This window comes from Furipterus horrens, unplaced genomic scaffold (assembly GCF_987537825.1).
Source record: "Furipterus horrens unplaced genomic scaffold, mFurHor1.1.pri manual_scaffold_4, whole genome shotgun sequence".
Lineage (NCBI taxonomy): Eukaryota > Metazoa > Chordata > Mammalia > Chiroptera > Furipteridae > Furipterus > Furipterus horrens.
The window spans coordinates 62,848,192-62,871,748 of NW_028327174.1; the positions used below are offsets into that span (position 1 = coordinate 62,848,192).

Sequence of the window (23,557 nt, forward strand, 5' to 3'; positions counted from 1 at the left end):
ACAATAATATAATTTTATGGTAAAATTTGATAAAATGTGATTATTTTAATTAAGCATTGAGCCAATGGAATCTGTTTAGCCCAGCCTCTCTAAACTGTCCTTCATCCTTATATGCGTAGTAGTTGGGTTGCCTACATTTTTTCCGTTAGAGTTTATGTCAGTAGTTCTTAGCTTACGGGCTAAGGACATTTTGGGAAAGTGCATTACAGAGTATTGTCTAAAAGCCTAAAAAATTATTTGCCCCGCTCATATTGTGATATTATTTTTCAACTGCATATCAGTATTGCTATAATTATAAAAATTATATTTATGGTAGACTTTTGTCATATTTTCTTGGTAAGTGAATACAAAAAATATTGTGGGTATTTAAATGAAGAGGTTTTTTTACTTAAAGAGTAGAGAACCATTGTTTAAAGCATGCTGTAAGGAAATTATATATACTGTTTATATTTTAAAATTTGTTTTCAGAACATTCATAGTGTTTAAATGACTAACTGACCAAACTACAACTGGTAAAAGCCCCTTAATCTTTGAGATGATTGTGCTTTAAATGCAAGATCTTTATTAACCCAGATTCTATCTTTGATTAGTGAAATTTCTGGCAGTGAAAATTGAGGCATTATAAAAGACCGTTGGCAGGAGCCTTACTTTTGGGTTGTCCTTTTCATCTCTCCTCAACTCAACAGGTTTTGTAAGAACTCTTTTCTTCACAGTACCTCTATGCCATAGACAAATGAGGAATGGAGTAGTGATATATTGTGTTAATTTGTAAACTGAGTGCCTTTTTTTTTTCTTTTTTATTTCACATTAGGATTGGAAAGAGAGAAGGAAAAGCTAAGATATATTAATTCCTTTTCCATATTGCTGTGCGTAGTCACAAAACATCCCATTTTTCATTAGGTTATTAGAGTCCCAGAGAAGGTGACTTGCTTAAGATCACAAGTCATAAATGTTAGAACTAGTATTCTTTTTCCAGAGATTTTTTTTTCATTTTACCTCACAGCCTTTCAGTGTGGTGAGATACTTTTCCTTTTATCTAAATGACATAGCTTCAAAAGTAAACATTACTCAGAGGAAAATTTGTACTTCGTTTAAATTTTAAAAATTGTACGAGGTTGAAATGAATATAAAATTGTTATAAATTATATTAATACTCTGCCATCCAAGATGGAAAAAGGAAATGTCACCTGATTACTTTAAAAAGATTTAGCACCTTTTTAAAAATTCTGCAATCTAGGGGCTGGAAAATGAAACTCTGGTGATTTATACACATGTTTAAAGAGCAAGAATAGCCTTTAGTAGGTTATACAATTTGGGGAGGGGGTAGATAAAGAACTTAAAGTAGTAAATGAAAATTCTGGTAAGTTAATCTGCCAGCTAGACCATGAATGTAAATGTTATTTTGTTCTTTGATTTACAAGAGCCTGTTCTACTCACTGACTACAGGGTTTTTGCCTTCTTTTTTTTTTTTTGGTCTATTGTTGGTAATGAATCCTGGTTTTGAAGGAAGGGAGGTCACACTGCATAAATAAAAGCAGATAAGCTTAAAGTCAACATTTTTGGCACATAAGATCACCAGAATGAAAGGAATTTTAGAAGTCAGTTGCTACTTTGGGCGTTGGAGTTTGAGAAAAGATGTTTTAGTTGGGCTCTTGATCATAAAGATAGTCTTAAACTAATGGTTTACTCTGGGGTATATGTGGACTGGGACTGTAAAGACTTTAGGAGTCAATTCAACTCAAGGAACTCTAGGTATGTACTTGTGAGTGTCTGTCTCAGAACTGTGCTAAATTTTGCATGCATGGCAGGTAGTTATCATTCCTTTTGGATGAGGAAACTGAAGGTTAGGGAGGTTAAGAAACTTGTCTAACCAAAATTCGAATGCAGATAATCTGACTCCCAACATGGATATTTGTTTCTATGCTATGCTGTCTACATGGTTTGTATCATCTGAGTGTATTTGTTTTTTGCTTTTTTTGGAATTATCCTCACCTCCCCATTTTAAAAAAGTCTTATATTCTACTGGACCAATGGCCTATGACTCTTAAAGAAGCTATAAATGGACTCCAGGTAAATAGGAATTCCTTGAAATTGCATGCACATTTTATAATGTATATGCAGTTTCTGGGAAAGGGATCAAAATCTAAAAAAGGGTCTGTGGTCCTCCAAAGTGGTAATGATCACTGCACAACATCTGCTCTGGGAAGGTACAGTAAGTTTTCATCTTGTATTCCTGAGCACCTTATTGTATGGAATTTAACAAATAAGAGGTCTTACGTGGGGAAATTAGCTTGAAATTAGTAATAATTTGAGAATTTTGAGATGCCTTGAATGTTTATAAAGTGGGTATTATTAAAGCATCAGTTTTATTTACATGGTTCAGAAAACTTTTTTGTTACCGGTTCTGATTTCCAGCTCTTGTATATAGTGGTTTATGAGTTAGGTTTTTGAAATCAGAACTAAGAGCAAAAATTAATCATGATCACATATGTCATTAAGTCCCCTAGATTTAGAGGCTGCTGTATGTCTGGCCGTTGTGTTTACGTGGAAGCATGGGTTTCAATCTTAAGGTTCCATATATTGCAACCAACAAAAGTTTTATTTAGTCTCATTTAATTTACTAAATGTAATGACTGCTTACATTTTGTTTTATTCAGTGGTTTTATTTGTACCTAATGATGACATACTTAAATTCCTCTATTTCTCAAGTGACTTTTTATTCCTGTCTGGTTTTTCCTGAGCCAAAAGTCAAGATATAACTTTTAAGCACATTGCCCATAAAGTAAATGATGGGGATTTCCTGTTTAGCTTCAAATTCGGTTTATGTTTATTTCAGTCATACTTCAATCTCTGTGCTTTGTCTATACTTGTAATGCCATTTTCCCTTTTATTAGATCTGTGCTCCTTATCCCCACTTGAGGAATGGAATGAGAACTATCATTAAAATTTTTTTTTTAGTTCTGTTTGCCTTTACATTGCACTGCAGCTTTTCTCTGCAATTTTATTATTTGCATATGTCTTTGTGCTACACAAAACTATACGGGTAGTATTTATTATCTCTAGTCATTGAAAATGTTAAACACATGCATTTTGATTGAGAATGTTACTAAATAGAAGACCTCTTGTATGATTTTATGGGAAATGCATGTTGCTTTATTGCATTGATAAGTTGTAGAGTGTGTCACTGATCCTTTTTGGATCTCCAAATTCTCATTTAGCAGTATTCTTTCAGAGTAGACCTTGGTATAATACAATTTCACTTGTGTTCTTGGCAGTGTAAACCCTGAGGAAGTGTTACAGCCAGTCTCTAGTATGTAGCAGTTAATGTTTAAAATCTCTTAATACAGTGAGCTGTCATCATGCTTAATAAATTACGGTATTGCATTAGCATAAATTCCTTTGGGTGCCAAGTTATCTATTGCACAGATGCTTGGTTTTATTTATAGGTTTGTATCTAACCTTCTTGGGTTGGCTTGCTTTTATTTTTCTGTTCACTTGTCACCATGCAATAACGTAATTCTTTAACTGGCGTTATGTGTAAGTACAGTGTTCAAGAGTTCTTTGAAAGTACTGAAAAAGATCACTCAAACTTTTGGACTTTACCAGTATAGTAAGGTAAAGCACCCATAATTTATCTTTATTTGAATGCGTTCTTATACTACCTTTCCTCCCAACATTGGGGAAACTACAGGAGTATCTTTAGCTGACAAAATTAGATGGAGGCAGCAGCCTTATTGTTTCCCTCTAAAGTTTTGAGCCACTAAACCCCTTAGCGAGAAGTATATGTGTGTTGGGGAGAGATTATTAACTTCATATTTTATCTTAGAGTAAGCTGTTGATACTTCTTAAAGCCTTAAAGTCTTCTCTTGTATTAAATATTTTTTTTGAATGGGAATTTCAATTTTAGTCACTAGTTAGATTCAGTAGTCAGTAATTCCATCAAATATTTTTTTAGTTTTGGGTGCTCTATTAAAATATCTGTTCATTTTTGGAAGGGATAAATTATCACTAATGTCTTTTAAATGTGAAAAAAAAAATTCTGGATCTGCTAGTGATTAACTTTCTAATTTAGTAATAATTTTATTTTAAGTAAATGAAGCCAGTCTTGTTAAATTATTGTTAGGCAAATTGCCTCCAACTCCATGGGCTAAACATGTTAGAAAGTAATTTTGAAAATTTGTTAAACATTTACTTTTTAAAAATTATTATACATAAGCTCCTATATTTTGGCTGTTCTTCTATAAGCTAAGTTTCTGAAATTATTTTAGTAAAAGAGATAACTTAAAATCTTATTTGTAAACATAACATATAAATTGTAAAAAGTAAGACTATTATTATCCAGGTCTTTCTAAAATAACACAGAACCTTACCTTACAATAATTTTTCTAGTTTTTTTTTCTTCCTAAAAAGAACATTTCTTTTTAGTTTCTGATTTTTCAAGAATCTAGATTGAAGTGAAAGGAAGAAACTGATCATTTCTTATACAATAAACTGCAGCTCTTAAAAAAATTTTTTTAACCTAACATACTTAGGTATTGAAGTTATCTTTTACCAGTTCTCAGATAGGATTTTAGTACCACCAACAAATATTTTTTTATTTTGTTCTTTATACTTCTTTTTCCTCTAGCATTTTATTATAAAAAATTTTAAATAGACAATTGAAAGAATTGTGCTGAATATTCATATGTCCACATCTAGATTCTACAGTTAACATTTTCTATATTTGCTTTATTATATATCTTATCCATTACTCTATCCATTATTCTTATCTTAAAAAAAAATGTATTTCAGGGTAAGTTGAAGACAGGATACTTATTTCTTACATCTTTCATGTACGGTATTAACGAGTGAGGTTTTATTTTGTTTTTTAATGTAAAATTTGCATAGAATCAGATGCATAAATCTTTATTTTTTTAAGTATATTTTATTGATTATGCTATTACAGTTGTCCCAATTGTTTTTCCCTTTGTCTCCCTCCTTCTCGTACCCCACTTCCCTCCAGCAACCTACCCTCTTAGTCTATTAGTTCATGTCCATGGGTCATGCATATAAGTTCTTTGGCTTCTCATTTCCTTTACAACTCTTATTAACATCCTCCTGTCTCTTATGTTCCTACCAATTATGCTTCTTAATCCCTGTAACTTTACCTCCATTCTCCCGCTTCCTCCTTCCCCCTTCCCACTGATAACTGTCCAAATGATCTTTGTATCTATGGTTCTGTTCCTGTTCTAGTTTTTACTTAGTTTTTGTTCTTCAGATTCAGTTGTTGATAGTTTTGAGTTTGTTGTCAATTTACTGTTCATAGTTTTGATCTTTTTCTTAAATAAGTCCCTTTAACATTTCAGTAATAAAGGCTTGGTGATAATGAACTCCTTTTAGCTTACCTTGTCTAGGAAGCACTTTATCTGCCCTTCTATTCTAAATGATAGCTTTGTTGGATAGAGTAATCTAGGCTGTAGGTCCTTGCTTATCATCACTTTGAATACTTGTTGCCTGTGGTTTCTTTTGCGAACTCAACTGACAGTCTTATGGGAACTCCTCTGCAGGTAATTAACTGCTTTTCTCTTTCTGCTTTTAAGAGTCTCTTTATCTTTAACCTTTAGCATTTTACTTATGATGTGTGTTGGTGTGGTCCTCTGTGGGTCCAGCTCGTTTGGGACTCTCTGTGCTTCCTGGACCTGTATTTCTAGTTCCTTCACCAAATTAGGGAAGTTTTCCTTCATTAATTTTTCAAAGAAGTTTTCAGTTTCTTGCTCTTTCTCTTCTCCTTCTGGCATCTCTATGATTTGGATGTTTGGGTGTTGGCACTTTTGGAGATGGTTGAGTCTTATTATCTCCTTCTTTTTTTGAATTCTTGTTTCTTTATTCTCTACTGGTTGACTGTTTTTTCCTTATGTTCCAGTTCATTGATTTGAACCTTGGCTTCTTTCCCTTCACTATTGATTCCCTGTGGATTTTTCTTTATTTCACTTAGTGTAGTTTTCACTTCTCCCCTTAGTATACGTTTTCCATACTGAATGAGTTCTCTGAGCATCCTTATCACTAGTGTTTTGAACTCTGCGTCTGATAGGTTGGCTATCTCCATTTTGCTTAGAAGTTTTGATTTTTTCATTTGAGCCATATTTCTTTGTCTCCTCAATTTGGCAGTCTCCCTGTGTTTGCTTCTGTGTATTACGTAGAGCTGCTTTGACTTTGTGTCTTGGCCCACCTGTTACATTGTAAGGGGCAGAGCCTTAGGTATTGTCAGTATGGGGAGACCCATTTCACCACTTTGTGGCACTGTATGTGGGAGAGGGGTCAGAGAGGTAACAATGCTGCTTTCTTGGTACTCCTTTCCAGTCACTTCACCCACCCCCCATGTGCAATTGGCACCCATCTAGTTGCTGCCCTCGTGATGGTTTGTAGAGTGGGTGGGCTTGCATACATTTTAGGACCATGGAGGCCCTCTAAACGGACTCTCCTGAGAGATGGGCATTTTCTTCCACTGCCCCAACTCCCACTGGTTTTCACAGCCAGAAGCTCTGAGGCTTTATTTTCCCAGTGCTGGAACCTGGGGAATATGGTCTGTGGTGGGATCTCTCCCCAGGTGTCCCTCCCAGCTTTTATCTGCCACTTGTGAATGTGGGACCGCCCATTCCACCAGCCATTGCCAGTGCCTTGCCACTGCCATGTCACCTCCCCCACATTGTGTCCTCTCTGCCCCAGCTTCCTGACTCAGTCCCTCCTATCCCTTCTACCTGTCTGGATAAATATTTCTTCTTCAAATCCTTGGTTATCGGACTTCCATATGTTTCGATTTCCTGGCAGTTCTGGTTGTTTTTTGTTTTGAAGTTAATTGTGATCCTTCTTATGGTTGTGGGAGGAGCGAAGCATGTCTACCTACGCCTCCATCTTGGGCGGAAGTCCCAGATGCATAAATCTTTAATGTATCATCAGATTAGTTTTGATAAGTCATCCAGCCATGTAACTTAAATCTCTACAGATATAGAACATTACATTCAACTCCAAAAACTTCTTCATGTCTAGTCAATACTCATCACCTCATCACTATTTTGATTTTTTTCACTGTGTTAGTTTTGCCTGTTCTAAAATGTCGTATATGTAAGTGGATTCACAGACTACTCTTGTATAAAGCTTTTTTCACCTAGCATGATATTTTTGAGATTCATCAATTTTGGATTTTCCAGTAGTTCATTTCATTTTCTTACTCTTGGTTTATTTTTGAGACTCAAATGCATTGTAGGCAGAAATTATTTGCTCCTTCCTGAGTTCTTAAAGCACACTATACTAAACTCTGAGGTGGTTTTGATTAAATTATTATCGCTACTCCTTTGTCTCCACCACTGCTTAAGAGGCATGGTCTCAGAACATGGTGATTAGAATGTGCTCTGTAAACACTTGTTGATCAGTTTGTGATTAGAATTCTTTCTTACAGCTTTTGTTACATAGATCCCAAATTTGGGGTACAACTTTAAATGTAATTAGCATTTAAATAAAGACAAATTTCTATCATTTTTTTCCTTTCATAGGTAGGGAATCTTCATTTTTACAGTGAGTAAATGTGAGGGTTTTAAATAACCACAAAGTTGAAAGGGACCATAATGTTCTTTATCATATAGAGATGAAGAATAAGAACCAACTGTATATTGGGTTGGCCAAGAAGTCTGTATGTTTTTTTCTGTAAAATAAAAGTCACATTTTTCATTTTTACCAGTAACTTTATTGATTTGGATATTTTGAGTATGTTGGCTATCTCCCGCATGATGTAACGTTAATTGTACTCAGTGTCTTAATTTGATCTCTATCAACTTCAACTGGTCTACCCAACTTGTAGCATTGTGCAGTGAGAGATCTCCAGGATGAAACTTGCAAACCACTTTGACACATTTGATCAGCCACAGTACCTTCTCCATACACTGCACAGATCTTTTTTGCATTTCCATTGCGTTTTTACCTCTTGAAATAATAAAGCATATGCTGAAAATATCACTTATTTTCTTCCTTCTTCATTATTAAAATGGCTACACAGAAATTCACCAATTTTAAGTTTTTTCAAAAAATGCACACTGATATGACAGCTGTCACAATACAATCTAACAAAATTATTTCGAATGACGGTAAAGACAACTAAGCACTACTAGAGCCATCTTATGAAAAACACCGAACAACTTTTTGGCCTATCCAATATAAGGCTGTTGACAATTTAATTATGAGTTTTGATCTTTTATTCTCTTGGACACATGCATGTTTTCATTATGTTCTTAGAACTTTGATGTCCACATTTAAAGCCCTTTTTATTTTTATTTTATAGAATCACTCTATTTCTGTCATTCTTTAAGATAACAACTTATTTGAAAGTAGCACAGAATTGTTGCCTCTCATAAAACACTGCAGCTGAAAAGTTGGGAGCCCTGTCAGATATGATAAGTTAAGGAGCTTTTGGGTTTTTCTCAAAATGCCTTCCTTTTTCATTCATTATCTCCACTTAGGTCTGTACCTCTATAAATCCAGATAGATCGGTAGGGTTGAAGTGGAAAAGTTACATATGAGTAGAGCAGGGTGGTATCAGATTACCTTCGGCAAGCTTTATAGTAGACAGTTTTGTGCATAAAACTTGTCTGTTTTGATTATTGATTTAATCTCAATATTCACAGTATTTTATTAAGTACAGTTGAAGTGAATTGTTCTGTCTTTTAGAATGACCCATTTGATAGAGCCCTGAAACAATTGGAGTGCTTTCGGAAAACAAATGCACAATGTGCTGTGTTGCAGAAGAATGTTCACCCTGTCCATTTTTAGATTCGTCTGGCTGATGGTAAAGTGCAAAAGTGTTTGCCACACAGGTGCAGTGTTCTGCAGCTGTTGGAAACATTTGTCCCCCCCCCCCCCCCCACTCCCCACCTCCTACTTCTTCACATATAATTATGCTCTGTTGAAACCATTAATGCTAGAAGATGGGATCTGAGAATTTGAATGTCTGTTTACAGAAAGATACAACTCAGATAATTGGTCATTTAGACAGCTGAATTTAACTGCCTAGACGACTTGAAGTTTCCAAAGACTAAAACCTAGGTTTAAGGCCATGGAGTTATAAAATTACAAGGGACTGCCTTTGAAAGTGCATGTGTGCAGAGTTACTGCCCTTAAGACTGAACATTTTGAGAACGGGGCTTAACATAATTTCACTTTTTAAATTTCCTGCAACTTGCATAATGCCTGGCGCATGACAGGCATTCAGTGTGCATTTGTGAATATCTTATGTTGGAAAATGAAGCCAAAATATTGTTCAGATGTAGTATGGTACTTAACAGGAAAATTATGATTATTTTTAAAAAAATGTATGCCTTGTGCTAAGTTTTATAGCAGTCTTATGAAAAAGTGCCATGTCAGCAGAGAGAAAGGGAGTGATTAATGCTGCCTATGGTGGTCATGGGATACTTGGTATTTTGGTATATCATGGAAAATCTTTTCCTGAGCTATAGTTAGGTTAGTTTTGAAGTTTTCCTCACCCAACACACAATAGCATATTCTCTAACAGCAGTGTCTTTTCCTCCTTGCATCCCCATTTGGGGCATTTTTCATGCATTACATCATAAGGAAATTAAAGTTTCATGATTCCAAATCTGAAGGTTCTAGAGAAGAATGCTTTCCTTAAACCAAATTTTTTTCCCCCGGAAGTTGTTTTTTCTGTAAAGAAAAGAATGTAAGTTTTGGAGTCACACATAGGTTTGAATCCCAGCTGTGACAACTACAGTTACATTAAGGAAGCAACTTAACCTCATCATGCATCAGATTCTTTCTCCATGGCTTGTTCCCTCTGCTTGCTTGGGTTTCTGTTCAAATGCAGTTTTTTTTAGTATGGTTTTCTCTGACCTTATTTAGTATTGCTTCCTTCCCTCACATGTCAAGCACCATTCTTACTGTTTTATCTTTAAGGCACTAGAAGCATTTGATGTACTATACATTTTAAAAATGTATTTGTTTGCCGTCTCTTCTAACTCCTCTAGAACATAAAGCTCCTTGAGGGTAGGGATATTTTTTTATTTTGGTCACTGCCATATTTCTGGTGCCTAGCTCAAAAGTACTTTATAAATATATGTTAAATGTTTATTTTTATTTCTGAGTTATAAAACAACTTTGGTCATCACAGACTTTTCTTCCATTTACTGCTACCGGGTGACCAAAATGGAGCCTTTCTGAGAACAGTATTTGGTCAACATTCATATATTCTGTGAATATATTTATTGGTTCATATACTACATTTCACTCTTTTTATCTGGGAATTCATGATGGTCGATAAATTTGATCTTAGCCTAATAGAATTTTAAAAGAAAGTTTACACTTGACAAAAAGAATCAGTAAAACCAGTAACATTTTTAGAATTGATGTGAGAGAGAGGTTTGGAGAAACATCAGCGTGTTTTGTAAGTAAGTAGGAAAGGTCACAAGATTAGAATTAGTTCCTTGAAGAAAATGTGATGGGAAATCATTGGACAGTTTTTCGGAGTCTAGTAGTATAATTAAAGAAACATTTTTAGAAATTTGACTTTACGGTTATTAGGATAGTTTAAATGAAAGAAAAGTCAAACCATTAAGGACATTTACAAAGAAAAGTTTGGTGTTGAAATAATCTGGATAAGGAAATTGAAGGAGAAATGGCCAAAGATGAGATTTTAGGAAAAACAGGAATGTTGCAGGTATAGAGTATAGAAGAAGACAGTAAAACACTGAAAGATTGTGTCTTTGTTGGGTGGGAGAGTCAAGTTTGAAATAGCAACTTGGCATTATTGTGACTTTAAGATAAGGAATAAGAACTATAATTTACTCCCAGGTCCATCCCTAGGAAAGAGGCTAATAAATGAAGTGGCAGTGTCTTGCTGTGGAATGCTTTTGGAATAGGGTTTCTTCTCTCTGCTGTTGCCTAATAGGCAGGGGAGGAAGGAATATTTATTTCATTAGGGTTAACGACATGTGTTCCCATTAAAAAGTGTAGGTAATTTGGTTGAGATAAAACATGCTGATGTAGGTTTAGAAATACTGAAATGATTTGGCAGAAGAAAAGCTAGATGTATGAAGATGCTTGTTTTAGAAATTTGAGGGCTTTTGGTTTGTTAGAATTGCTGTTTTTAGACAGAATTTTCTTTCTAAAACTTAACCTCATTTTACTTCTGTTAATGCTGTTGTTAATTCTACAGGTCTCTGTTAATAAGTGACAGTTGTCATAGGAAATGGGGGAAATTTTTTTTAACAGAAGATGTGTAGGATGGAAAGTATATTGTTGGCTTTTTAGATATGTTATATGCTAGGGTGTTCTAACCCATTAGACAAGATGCAGAAATTTAGAAGGATACAAAGGACAGAGTAACGTTTTTCACCAGAATTATTGTTCTGCTCTTTGGCTTTCTCTTTGTTATCTTATCCCCCCACCCTTCCTTCCCAGTTACCCAGAACATAGGCTTCTCCAACTTCCTGCAGAATTTCACAGTTTCCCTTCAGTGTTAACACACAGAGTGGAATCAAGGAGGATGGATTTAACTTAGGTAGCAAAACCAGCACTTTTCAAGCATTGTGCTTAGCGCTAGGCATACAGACATGAAAGACACATGGTCCCTGTCATGAGAAACTCACAGTAGAGCAGTCTAGGGGGAGAACATCTACAATCCACAGCAATACTTTAATAGTGATACTTGAAGAGCTAGTTTTCCGTATAATAACCTGGACAAAAAATACTTATGTATAGAGTCAAAAGTAATGCTGTCATTTCATAGACATTAAAACTTGTGTTTTAGAATTGTATGTTTTAATACATTTTAGAATTATTTTAATAAAGAGCACATAAAAGACCTGTTTTTAGTATTGTTTGACCAATTTTAACTTTATTTTAACTAGATAGACAGGACATCTTTTTAACTAAATATATTTAGTTAACTATTTAACTAAATACAGCTTTATTTTAAATTGTTGAAATTTTACATTAATAAAAATCAGTGTTATTAGAAAGTGTCTTTTTAAAAGTTCAAGCATGTTCCAGTTCTTAACACTTAATTTAATCTTTAAGTTATTCTTTCTATTCCCCTATTGAGTACTTTTAATCTCTCTTTAGACATTTGTCTTTCCCAACATTAAAACCCTGTTGCTCTATAAAAAATTATTGTCTAAAAATCCATTAGCAAAATCCCTTTAGATGATAGCAGGATACATTTTTTTTCCTTTTTTTTATTGTACCTTGTTAAACTGGTCTCACACATGAACTTCCGTAGAATCAGGCAGTTCCTGGTTCCTGTGGGACTTCCTGTTTTCTCAAATAAAAATAGAAAAGCACCTCAAAAAGGAAACCTGGTGAGTGTGAAGTACTTTGTAGGCTCAGTTTTAGTTGTGACCTGGATTATAGAGATCCAGGTATCAATCCTTTGAATATTTTTACATGTGATTTAAAAATAGATGATAAGGAGAAGATTCTAAATAATAATCATGAGAGATGCACATAATTCAGCCATAAACTTATTTGTGTCTTTTTTTTGCGGGGGAATAGGGAGGTTGGATAGAAAGTGGTAAATCCAAAGTTGTTTAATACTGAGACTTAATTCTTAGCTACTTTGGTCTGTATATTTGTTTCTTGCCACTCTTCTAGATATTAACAAGAATTAGGAAGGTTTTCTTTTCATTATTAGAAGTCAGAATTCTAAAAGAATTATTCACTTAAAAAATATTTTATTCATTTATTTTTAGAAAAGGGGTAGGGAGAGATGGAGAGAAACATCGATGTTCCAGAGATAAATTGATCAGTTGCCCCTTGTACACTCCCAATTGGGGACCTGGCCTGCAACTCAGGCATGTGTCCTGACTGGGAATTGAACCAGCAACCCTTCGATCTGCAGGCCAGTGAGCCACACCAGCCAGGACTTGAAGTATTCATTTTTCAATCATGTTGTAGACTCCACAAGTAATTTTTGAAGAGAAATTAAAGTAGAAACAAATGATACAGTCATTAACAGAAACAATAATTGGTAACATATTAAGTATTTAAGGCTGTCAAGAATTTTTTTATGATTTATCTCATTTAATTCTCACAACAATAGTATAAGGTAGGTGTCATTGTTACATCCTTCCTTTACGGAAGAGGAAACTACAACTTAGAGTGGCAAAGTAGATGTGAGTTCTAGGTCATGTTGCTAGTAAGTGATGGAGCTGGGATTTGAACCCAGCACCTCTGACATCAGAGCGCCTTCTCTCAATTACTGCAGAGAGCACCACAAATTCAAAGTGATAATCATAAGTATAGTAAGTCTGAAAAAATACTTCCCCAACTGGTATTATCATCAGTTTGTTTTATATGCATGTTTTTATTCAGTTTTAGCAAAGTACATGCTGGCATTTTAGAGGACTTGTTTAGGGGGATTCTTATTCTCATTTTTAAATGATGCTAATAGTTTTCTCTCTTTTTTTCCTTAATAGTAAAAAACCCCTTTGATGAAACATTTGGAAAAATACAAGTAAGTAAAAGATTATAATACTGATATATTTTGTTTCAAATTTTATATGATAAAAGTATTAGGGTGACTATCAACCAAAAATAGTAATTTAAAAAAGATCTTTTAGGCTGAAGCAACAAATTTTATTATTTTGAGTATTCCTTAACTATAGTATAATGAAATTTGATACAGATTTTTCTCCCAAGTGCTGAACTGTTTATCATGTTAAAGTAAAAACCACTGTCCAGTAAAATGACAGTCGTATGTTGTCTGGGAACCTAGCCTTACCTTTGAAAGTATGAATGTTTTTATAAGTTACTGTATACCTTAGTAGTTTTTGTGCTATTTGACCTCATCCTTTCTCTTTGGATTTTTCGCTTATTGGTATGCCTCTTCAACCAGTGGGAAGAGAAAGTATTTAGAAAGAAACATTCCCTCAGGCTGCCCCTTTTATAATTCCTTTTCTTTTTAAAGAATCTATAATATTAATTTTAACTTAAATTTTATTTACATAAAAATATTTTTTGTTTACCATCAGTATAGGCATTTCAAAAATTAAGATATTTGAGTTATGATACAACTTGTTAATTTTTTATTTGTAGAAACTGATACCAGTATAGAACTGTATAGAACATATTATTTGTTGTGATAAGTAATAATGTATAATCAGATCCACAGAATATTGCTTTAGATTAGATTGTTAGAGTGGGACATTGTAATGATTATTTTTAATAATATTGTGTTGATATTTGTTTTAAAAGAGTTGACTTTACCAGTTAAAACACTGCTACTGACATCATAATTTAAATTTGTACAATGTACTCACCGAATATGGGAAATATTATACAAGACTTTATTCTGTATAATTTTTCCCATGAGGTAAACTAAAGTTCTGAACTTCTGAAAAATAGTAGAAATTATAATGAAGATGATGGCAGTTCACTTATATTATGTACTTACTCTGTGCCAAGTACCATGCTGAGTAAAATCCCTTATTATGATTTAATCAGATACATGATACAAAAAATTGAAAATATTTTTGAGGAGAAAATTGGCTGAGGATAGAAGAGGGAAATATTTTTTAAAAAAATTTATTTGTTTGTTTATTTTATTTTTAGAGAGAGGGGAAAGGAGAGAGGGAGAGAGGGAGAGAAACATCATTGTGTGGTTGCCTCTCACTCGCGCCCCCAACTGGGGACCTGACGTGCAACCTAGTAATGTGCCCTGACTGGGAATCGAACTACTGACACTTGGCTTGCAGGCCGATGCTTAAAAGAGGGAAATATTTAAAGGTGACAATATATGAGAAAATTTGGTAGAATCTCTTTACAGGTTGTTTTTTTCTCCCAAGGATAAGAACTTTACTTTAGAGAGTATGTATTACTCTTAAGAAAATCTGGACCTTACCAAACAATTAGAAGATAGCTATCTGAAATTATGAAATTATTTTTGTTTAATGAAAGGTTACACGAAAACTTACTTTAAATATTGACTTATTGGTAGATCTGTAACTTGTTTTGGGGGTGATTAGGGAAGCCACTAGTTAGATACATTTCAAGCTGAATGTTAGGAGAGACAATCTGAAAAGCGGTCAGAATGGAAGAAGACTATAATGAAACTGTAAGCCAGTATAAATTTTTATAAAGAAAGTAGCTTTAATATTTGATTTGCATACTTTTCAAATTTACTTTTAGGTTAGCATTCTGCTGCTAAAGATAGTTGAACCAAAGCCTTTCTCTTTCTCGAAATTGATTTGTTCACATTAATAACATAGTTTTAGATCATAACTTAGTTGATCATTTGGATGGCACTTGAAATTCTTGTTATGTAGAAATGTTTATTTTGAATAAGTTGTCATTGGAAAAATCGTGAAAAAAATTATAGTTGAGCTTATTGAGTGCTTAAATTCTTTGTATGAGAATGTATGTTATCCTGTATGAGATCCATTTCCATCTGATTAGGTTTTGTTATTCTACTTATCTAATCCAGTGCTAATACCTGAATCAAAAGATGAAGTATGATTACATCATTAAAGATGTAATCACAGAGGAGAGGGCAAGTATCAAATTTTTGGATTTAGTTTTATTTTCACAAGGGGAGTGGGGATAGGTTTGATCAGGATATATAAAACCAAAAGGAAATCAGTCACTTTTCCAGATAAGGGAGGAAACAATTTATAAAACTCAGCTACTTTAATCTCATAGCCTGATCAGATTTATCTTGGTTTTAGTATTATGTCCATAATCTACACTGTCATTGGAGTTCCTTCTCATCCTATTATAATGAACATATTTATTAAAAATAATTTTGTGGTTTAATGTATCACTAATACATGGCTTTCATAATCCTATATTTTAGCCCTGCAGTTACTTTTTGATGTCTTGATTTTTTTGCGGTTTGGATTTTTAAGCTTATGCAAAGATAAGAATCTGGTTGAGATAAAGTTGGGATAGGGGACAGAGGGATTGGAAGGCAAGTGGTTGGATGAAGGTATATCACTTGTCTCTATCAACCATCTCACATAAAATCAGGGACTCTGATACAGGATCGTGGAGCCTTTGATAAGTTTTCACTAAAGAGTGTCATTTGTTAAAGCTGTGTTGACAAAAGCATGCCACTTATAGTGTCCAAACTTTTCTTCTGTCTCTGAACGTATAGCATGAAAATAAATGAATGAGGTTGCATGTTCATGGGCATATAATTACTTTCCTAGCTTTTTATATCTTGTCTAAATTTGCTCTTGGTCATATTCATCTAAGTAATCCTCTTTTGTTAGACACTTCAGGAATAAAGGAAGTAATAAAAACACAGCCCCCTCATGAATCATGAATTTATTTCAGATAGTGTGATATGCTATTATTACCCCATCTCCTAACGTACCCTTCCCCGTTGTTTATGTCGGTCTCTCTTAATTGTGATTGCTCTGAAATTGGGGGGCTCATTGCTTTAGACTAGTTGGCAGGGTACATAGACATTGCAGTGGTCTATTCTCTGGTTTCTTTTATATGGTCAGAGTAATAGTCCTGATGCATGAGTCTATTTATTTTACTTTGCTCCCCCTAAACTTTCAGAATGAAGTCAAACTCTTCATCTTGGTATCTGGGGCTCTAGCAGTTCATTCCAAACTGCTTTTTCAGTAGGTTGCTAAATCTAAATAAGGCTACTGGTTATGTAAGATATATAACTGCTTTTATGCCTTCATGCCTTTGCTCATGCTGTTTCTTCTGCTTGGAATGCTGGTCAATTCTATTCTTCTTGTGAAACTCAACTCAAATATCCTCTCTTCCATAAATAGATCTTCCCTCCCTCTTTTGTATTTACATTATATTTTGTTTACAACTGTAATATAACCCTTAATATGTTTTTTGCCCTTGAGAACAGGCACTGCCTTGTTCAGTGGGTCTCTCTTTGCTGAGAACAGTCTTAACTCTTAGTAGATACTCCTTAAATGACTTGTTTTACTTTAATGGTGTGTAAATTTACACAGGGCCACTTTGGGAGACTAGGAGAGGTTGAGGGCCAAAGTGTCAATACTCATTCACTTATTATTATGTGGTTGAGTCAGATTAAACAAAGCATGAAGGCAGCCTGGAAGAAAATAGTGTCATAACAATATACATAAGCATACAGTTGTATGGGGGAGGGGCTTGTGTGTGTGGGAGCATTGCTTTGCTGATTGGGAGAATTTGTTGTGTATGAGACCTTTATTAGCACTAACTTTAATGCTAATTTCCTGATCATCCTCATCAAACGAAAAAGTTTTTGCACAACAAAGGAAATCATCAACAAAATAAAAAGATAACCCACAGAATGGGAGAATATACTTGCTGATACGTCTGATAAGAGGTTAATATCCAAAATTGATAAAGTATCTAACAAAACTCAACCCAATCAAAATGGGCAAAGAACCTGAATAGACACTTCTCCAAAGAGGACATACAGATGGCCAATAGACAAATGAAAAGATGCTCAACCTCATTAATCATCAGAGAAGTGCAAATTAAAATCACGATGAAACACCATCTTGTACCTGTCAGAATGGCTATTATCAATAAATTAACAAACAAATGCTGATGAGGATGTGGAGAAAGAGAAACCCTTTTGCACGTTGGTGGGGATGCCAACTGGTGCAGCCACTGTGGAAAGCAGTATGGTGATACCTCAAAAAATTAAAAACGGATATGCCTTTTGACCCAGCGATCCCACTTCTGGGAATATATCTGAAGGAACTCAAAACACTAGTTCAAAAGAACATAAGTGCCCCTATGTTAATTTTAGCATTATTTACAATCACCAAGTAATGGAAGCAGCCTGAGTGTCCATCAACGGATGAGGGGATAAAACAACTATGGGACATTTACACAATAGAGTACTACTTGGGTATAAAGAAGAAAATTTTACCTTTTGCAACAGTATGGATGGACATGGAGATAATTATGCAAAGTGAATAATCCAGTCAGAGAAAGACAAATACCATATGATTTCATTCATATGTGGGATCTAGTCAGCAAACTGAACTAACAGGATAGCAGGATGACAGCTAAGGTTGGGTGGGGGTTAGGGAGTGGAGGAATTGAGCAAAAAGGAAAAAAGGACTCATGGACATGGACAACTGTGTAGATTGCTAGGGGCAGGGTAGTATAAAAGGACTAAATGGTAATGGGAAAAATTACAATAAATTTTTTTTAAAAAGAAAAAGAATGTAAAATACCTCAATAATTTTTGTTTTGATTACATATGAAATAATATTTTGGGTATGCCAAGTTAAAGAGAATATATTATCCAAAAATAAAATACAATATTTAAAGTGATAATTTAGATTTTTAGGTTTAGGTTTCTTTAAAATATGGTAGCCATTGTTTAAATATGAATTTGTCCTTTAGATTATGTAGCTTTTATGGTTTAAATTTACTTGTGTTTTCTTTTTAGGGGTAAGATTATTGTTTGGTGTATGTATTTTTTGGAGTTAGATATTTTATAATAATTTTTTTTAATTGTAGGAAAGTGAAAAAAATCTTATGATGAACACTTTATACAAGCTTCATGATCGATTGGCACAGCTTGCAGGTAACTATTTTAACAATCATAGTTTCTAAAAATGTTTTGAAAATTAATTTGCATGCTGTAGCAGTAGAAATAGTTCTTTCCAAGTTCAGTGTTATGTTTGTGAAGTATTTTCTCTTTATAAGTTTTTATTACCTATACCGAGTGGGTTTTTATTTGTGTAGATATATTTAATCAAGGTCTTTTTTCTGTTTGCCCCATGTATTAGATGAAATATATATGTATATAATTCAAAAGTCAAATTTCTTTTCTGCATTAATAGTAACAGAATTCTGAAAGCTTAAGTATCAGTTGAATTGGGTAAGCAATGAATCAACTAAAATCCTAGATTAAATATGAAAATGTAGGTTTTCCTTGAGTGGTTATGTAAGTGTCATAAAGTAAATATATTCTAGAATTTTTTTTTCCTGATTCATTACATTTTCCTTATATTCTGCTCTTAGGAAGTCTTTGAGAGCTCTCAGGTATTAACATATTTGCAATTAGAATAATAACATAGGTGAATTGGTATCAAGTTTAGCACCTATAAACTGGAATAGGAGCTTAAAAGTTCATTACATTTTAACTTTTTTATTCTCATTACAAATAATCCAGGAAAAGAGACTTTGGATTTTCTTCTTATAAACAGTTACAAGGAAAGAAAAATGTAGTTGTTCAAACTTTTGATGTATGAGATCCTTCTGCAGAAATCAAATCAGTGGTAGAAAAGCCTAGTAGAGAAATGTGGAGCTTCTCTGATGCATGGAGGCATTTAGAATCCTGACAGTTCCTCATCCTCTCACCAACCTTTGTTTTTTTAGTTTGGGTCCTTAATTCTGGTCAGTTTTTTAAGCTCATAATTCTGTGCATATCATTAAAAGCCTTCTTTGCATTGACTGATAAACTGTTGTATTTATACACTGCAAGCTAATGACATTTATTTGATATACTGTAGCACCCAGACAAAAGTTAAGTATACTTTAGCCAGAAATTCCTTATGTTGCTACCATAAGCTTCTATAGAATTGTTTTATGAAGTATGCTAGGTCAGCATACTCTGAAGTGCTTTTAAAGATAAAAAGATTCCTGCTGCAGAATAGGGGCTGGCAAACTTTTCTGTGAAAGGGCCAGATAGTACATTTTTTAGGCTTTGTGCGCTAGATGGTCTTTGTCGCAGCTACTCAGTTCTGTCATTATAGCATGAAAGCAGCCATGGATAATACATAAATGAATGAGTGTAGCTGTGTTCCAATAAAACTTTATTTATAAAAACCAGAGGTAGGCCAAATTTGGTGTGTGAGCTGTAGTTTGTTGACTTCTGCTGTAGCTCTATGACATCTGAATCTCGGAGGATGCATTATAAAGTTTGAAGACTTACTTGTTTATCTGATAAGTATTTCTTTTCTTTTTACAACTGCAACCACTAAAATCTGGCTACTTGAACAAAATTAGAAATAAGAACATAGTTTCTTTAGTGATAGAAACACTTACTGAGAACTTTAACTCTTGTACTTTTATGTTAACTTAAAAGAATTACTTGAAAGAAACAAGGCAGGAAAAACTTACATTTAAAGTTCAACATGAGGATAATTGATCCTTAATAACCACAGATAGCCTGAAAGAAAAGGTTTTGATTCTCTTACAAATAATTACAAGAAAAAGAAAGTGTAATTTTCCATAGAAACCAGATCATAGCTAGAAACTTTTATCTATTTTTCCCGTTACTGTGTTACAATAATTTTTATGGCATGTATGCCCCTTGATAAAGATAGGCTTAATTATATTCTGAAAATATATGTTTTAAAACTTATTTGTTCATTTGAATTACTAATTTTAGTGATAGATATGTATATTAGCACAATGAATTTTCCCCCCTTGGAAAATAATGTCTATGGAGGGCCTTTTGTGTGCCAAATTCTATGGGTAGGCTTTATAGTGTGACATGGTTCCTACCCTGGATAATAATTTAGTTGGGAATATAAGAGGAAGGCATGTGCTTATATAGACTGAAATGCATTTTAAAGGTTGTTTACATAAAGGTAACTGTTTATATTACTTGAATTTTTCCTAGAGAATATAAATGATGTTCATATTTCTCTACTGATTATAATGACATAACTATAGTTATAATATGTAAAATATTTTGATTACTATTTGTTTTCTTCTGTTGAACACAGTACTGGTTTAAAATGAATAATATGCTGATCTTTCCAGGAGATCACGAGTGTGGCAGTTCTAGTCAAAGAACGCTTTCTGTCCAAGATGCAGCTGCGTATTTAAAAGTAAGCAGTGGAATTATAACTTTAATAGCTATATTCTTAAAGTTTATATATATCATTACAACTTATATCAAAAGTACCATGTATTTGAACTGTTAAAAGTTGGGCCTGCTGTTTGGTGTAATGTGAGCAGATAGAAAAAAGCAGAATTACTTAACATTTTTTGTTTTAGTTTGCTTTGGAACATTCTGTTTGAGAAGGATGCACATTAATTTGGAAAGGAAACCAACAACAGTGGTGAGAGAGAAATTGAGATTGGTATGTAATACGTAAGAAAGCAAGTGTGCATCTAACTATTGTCGTTTATTTCAAATCTTCTGCCCCAGATTAATTTCATCTTGGGGTACTAAAAGAACTTGCAGATGAATTTTATGAACCACTGTATGTAATCTTTAAGAAACCCTAGATGAAAGGAAGTGTTAAGGTGGACAGGTGTCATTCTGATCCAAAAAGAAAGTGGATTTTGAAAATCATACCGTGAGCTTCAATTCTATAAATATAATTCTGTAAATATAATTCCATAAGGATGTGAATACTTACAAATAGAGAAGTGCTGATCCCTAGAAGCTACCATGGTTCATTACAAGCAAGTCATGCCATATAAACTTTATTTTTGCCTTTGTTTATTGTGGTAAAAAAACCCATAATATGAGATATACCTTATGAACATTTTAAGTATACAGTACAGTATTGTTAACTCTATGCACATCATTATACTTAAGATCTCTAGGACTTTTCATCTGGCCTGACTGAATCTCTATAGGCCCATTTCAAAGCAGCTTTTCATTTGCCCTCTCCTCCCAGTCCCTGGCCACCACCACTTCACTTCGTGCTTCTATGAGTTTGACTACAGTGTATACCTCATATAAATGGAATTATGCAGCATAATGTCCTCAGCGTTCATCCATGCTGTAACATGACAGGATTTTTTGTTTTTAAGGCTGAATACTATTCCTCTGTGTGTATGTGTGTGTGTGTGTGTGTGTGTGTGTACATGTGTATGTGTGCATGTACCACATTTTCTTTATTCCATTGATCTGTTTTTTTTATTTTTACAATAAATTCAGTATTTTATTTATTTTTATTTATTTATTGTTTTTCTATTACAGTTGTCCCACTTTTTCCCCATTGCTTCTCCCACATTCCGCCCACCCCTCCTCCCACAGTCAGTCCCCACCCTGTTGTCCATGTGGGTGGTCATTTACACTAGTTCCTTGACTAGACCCTTCCCCTACATACCCTCTCCCCCTCCCCCCATTGATCTGTTAATGGACATTTAGGTTGTTGCTACTTGGCTATTGTGAGTAATACAGTGAACATGGAGGTGCAGATATCTCTAGATCCTCTTTTCAATTAATAATCGATTTCTTTAGGGTCAGTTTCTGGAGATTTATTTTCTTCCTTTAGTATGCATTTGAAAACAGCCACATACCCCCATCTTTATGCAGGGGAAAACCTTCAACAACGAACTCGGAGATTCTGGGGTCATCTCAAATTTTTTCTGTGGGTGCATCTTGTGGGATGATTTCCAACTAGAGAGGTATTCAGGCTGCTTTTTTTCTGTAGCTTGTAATTTCTTGCTCCCTCTGGTGTCCGTCTGCTGTACTGCACGTCCTCTGGAGTAGCAAGCTGTTCATTTCTTTCTTGTTCTCAGCAGCCTCCAACCATCTAGACTGTCAGATCTTGTCAATGCTCTGAAACAGGTGCTACAGATACCCTTGGGAAGGTCCCCGAGAAACTGGAGCACTGGACACATGCTCCAACTCTTTCCCTGCTCAGGGAGGAGCCATGAGTTTGAGATTTTCTTCTCCTCCTATACTGAGCCCGGGGTGGGACAGTGGTGAGTGAGCATGTGCTAGTTCAAATAGTTGCCTTTGTTCTTGGCAGCCCCCAACTTGGTGCCCTAACCTATCAATGTTTAGAATCAGGCAAGACTGAAACCAGTCCCTCTGGTAGCCCCCCCTAAAAGTCTGACCATTAGAAACATGGTCCAGTCTTCTCTTTCCGTCCTCAAGGAGAATCCAGGAGTTGGCAATTTCTCCTGACTAAACCATGCTGTGCCAGGAGAAGGCACTCTGGTGTGTGAGTGCTCTAAACTTTCCTCCTTGCTTCCATGCAGCTAGGTTTTGTTGGGGTCTCTTTGGATGCAGGAGCCTCTTAACTGGTTTTGGGGTTTATTGCAAAGGGGATTTGTCTGTATATTCAATTTCTGTCTCCTGGGGGAAGGAGGGACTGGGACTTCCTATTCTGTCATCTTGCTGATGTCATCCCCCACCTTTTAAAAAATTTACAACGTACTATAGTTCTAAGGCTTCCATCAAGGTTTCGTTGTCAATCTCTCTTGATATATTTGCCAAAACATCTTAATTAATGATTACGTGTAGATAGCTAACAGTTAAGACAATATGATATGATAGAGATTAGATGTGGATTCAGATTATAGCACTGTCACATAAAAGCTGTGTGTCTTGGTAAAGTCCCTTCACTGTTTTATACTGTTTCTCAGTGTGAAAGTGGGACTCATTAATACCTGTCAGAGTTGCTGGAGACTTAAGTGAGTGTATGAAAATACCTAGCTCAGTGCCTGATGATTATAGTGCTTCCCAGTATGTATGTTTTTTTCCTGTTTCCTAACTAATTAAATCAGTGTCATCTGGAGAGGTTTCTAATAACATGATACAGAATTCGTCTCAACCTTGTTCTTATCTTCATTTTCGGTTCTGATCTAGATGACAGGCAAATTTGTTGGTAGTATAATAGCTAAT

At 34.5% G+C, this 23,557-nt stretch overlaps 1 protein-coding gene across 1 annotated transcript in view; it reads left to right on the forward strand.

Annotated features, from left to right (window-relative positions):
* The window catches only part of LEMD3 (LEM domain containing 3), a 65,028-nt gene that overhangs the window by 20,245 nt on the left and 21,226 nt on the right, over positions 1-23,557 (forward strand). The window contains exons 2-4 of the mRNA XM_090273563.1: positions 13,455-13,492; positions 18,472-18,538; positions 20,728-20,795. Of these exons, the coding sequence (XP_090129689.1) occupies positions 13,455-13,492; positions 18,472-18,538; positions 20,728-20,795 (173 nt within the window). The remainder of the gene's footprint in view (positions 1-13,454; positions 13,493-18,471; positions 18,539-20,727; positions 20,796-23,557) is intronic.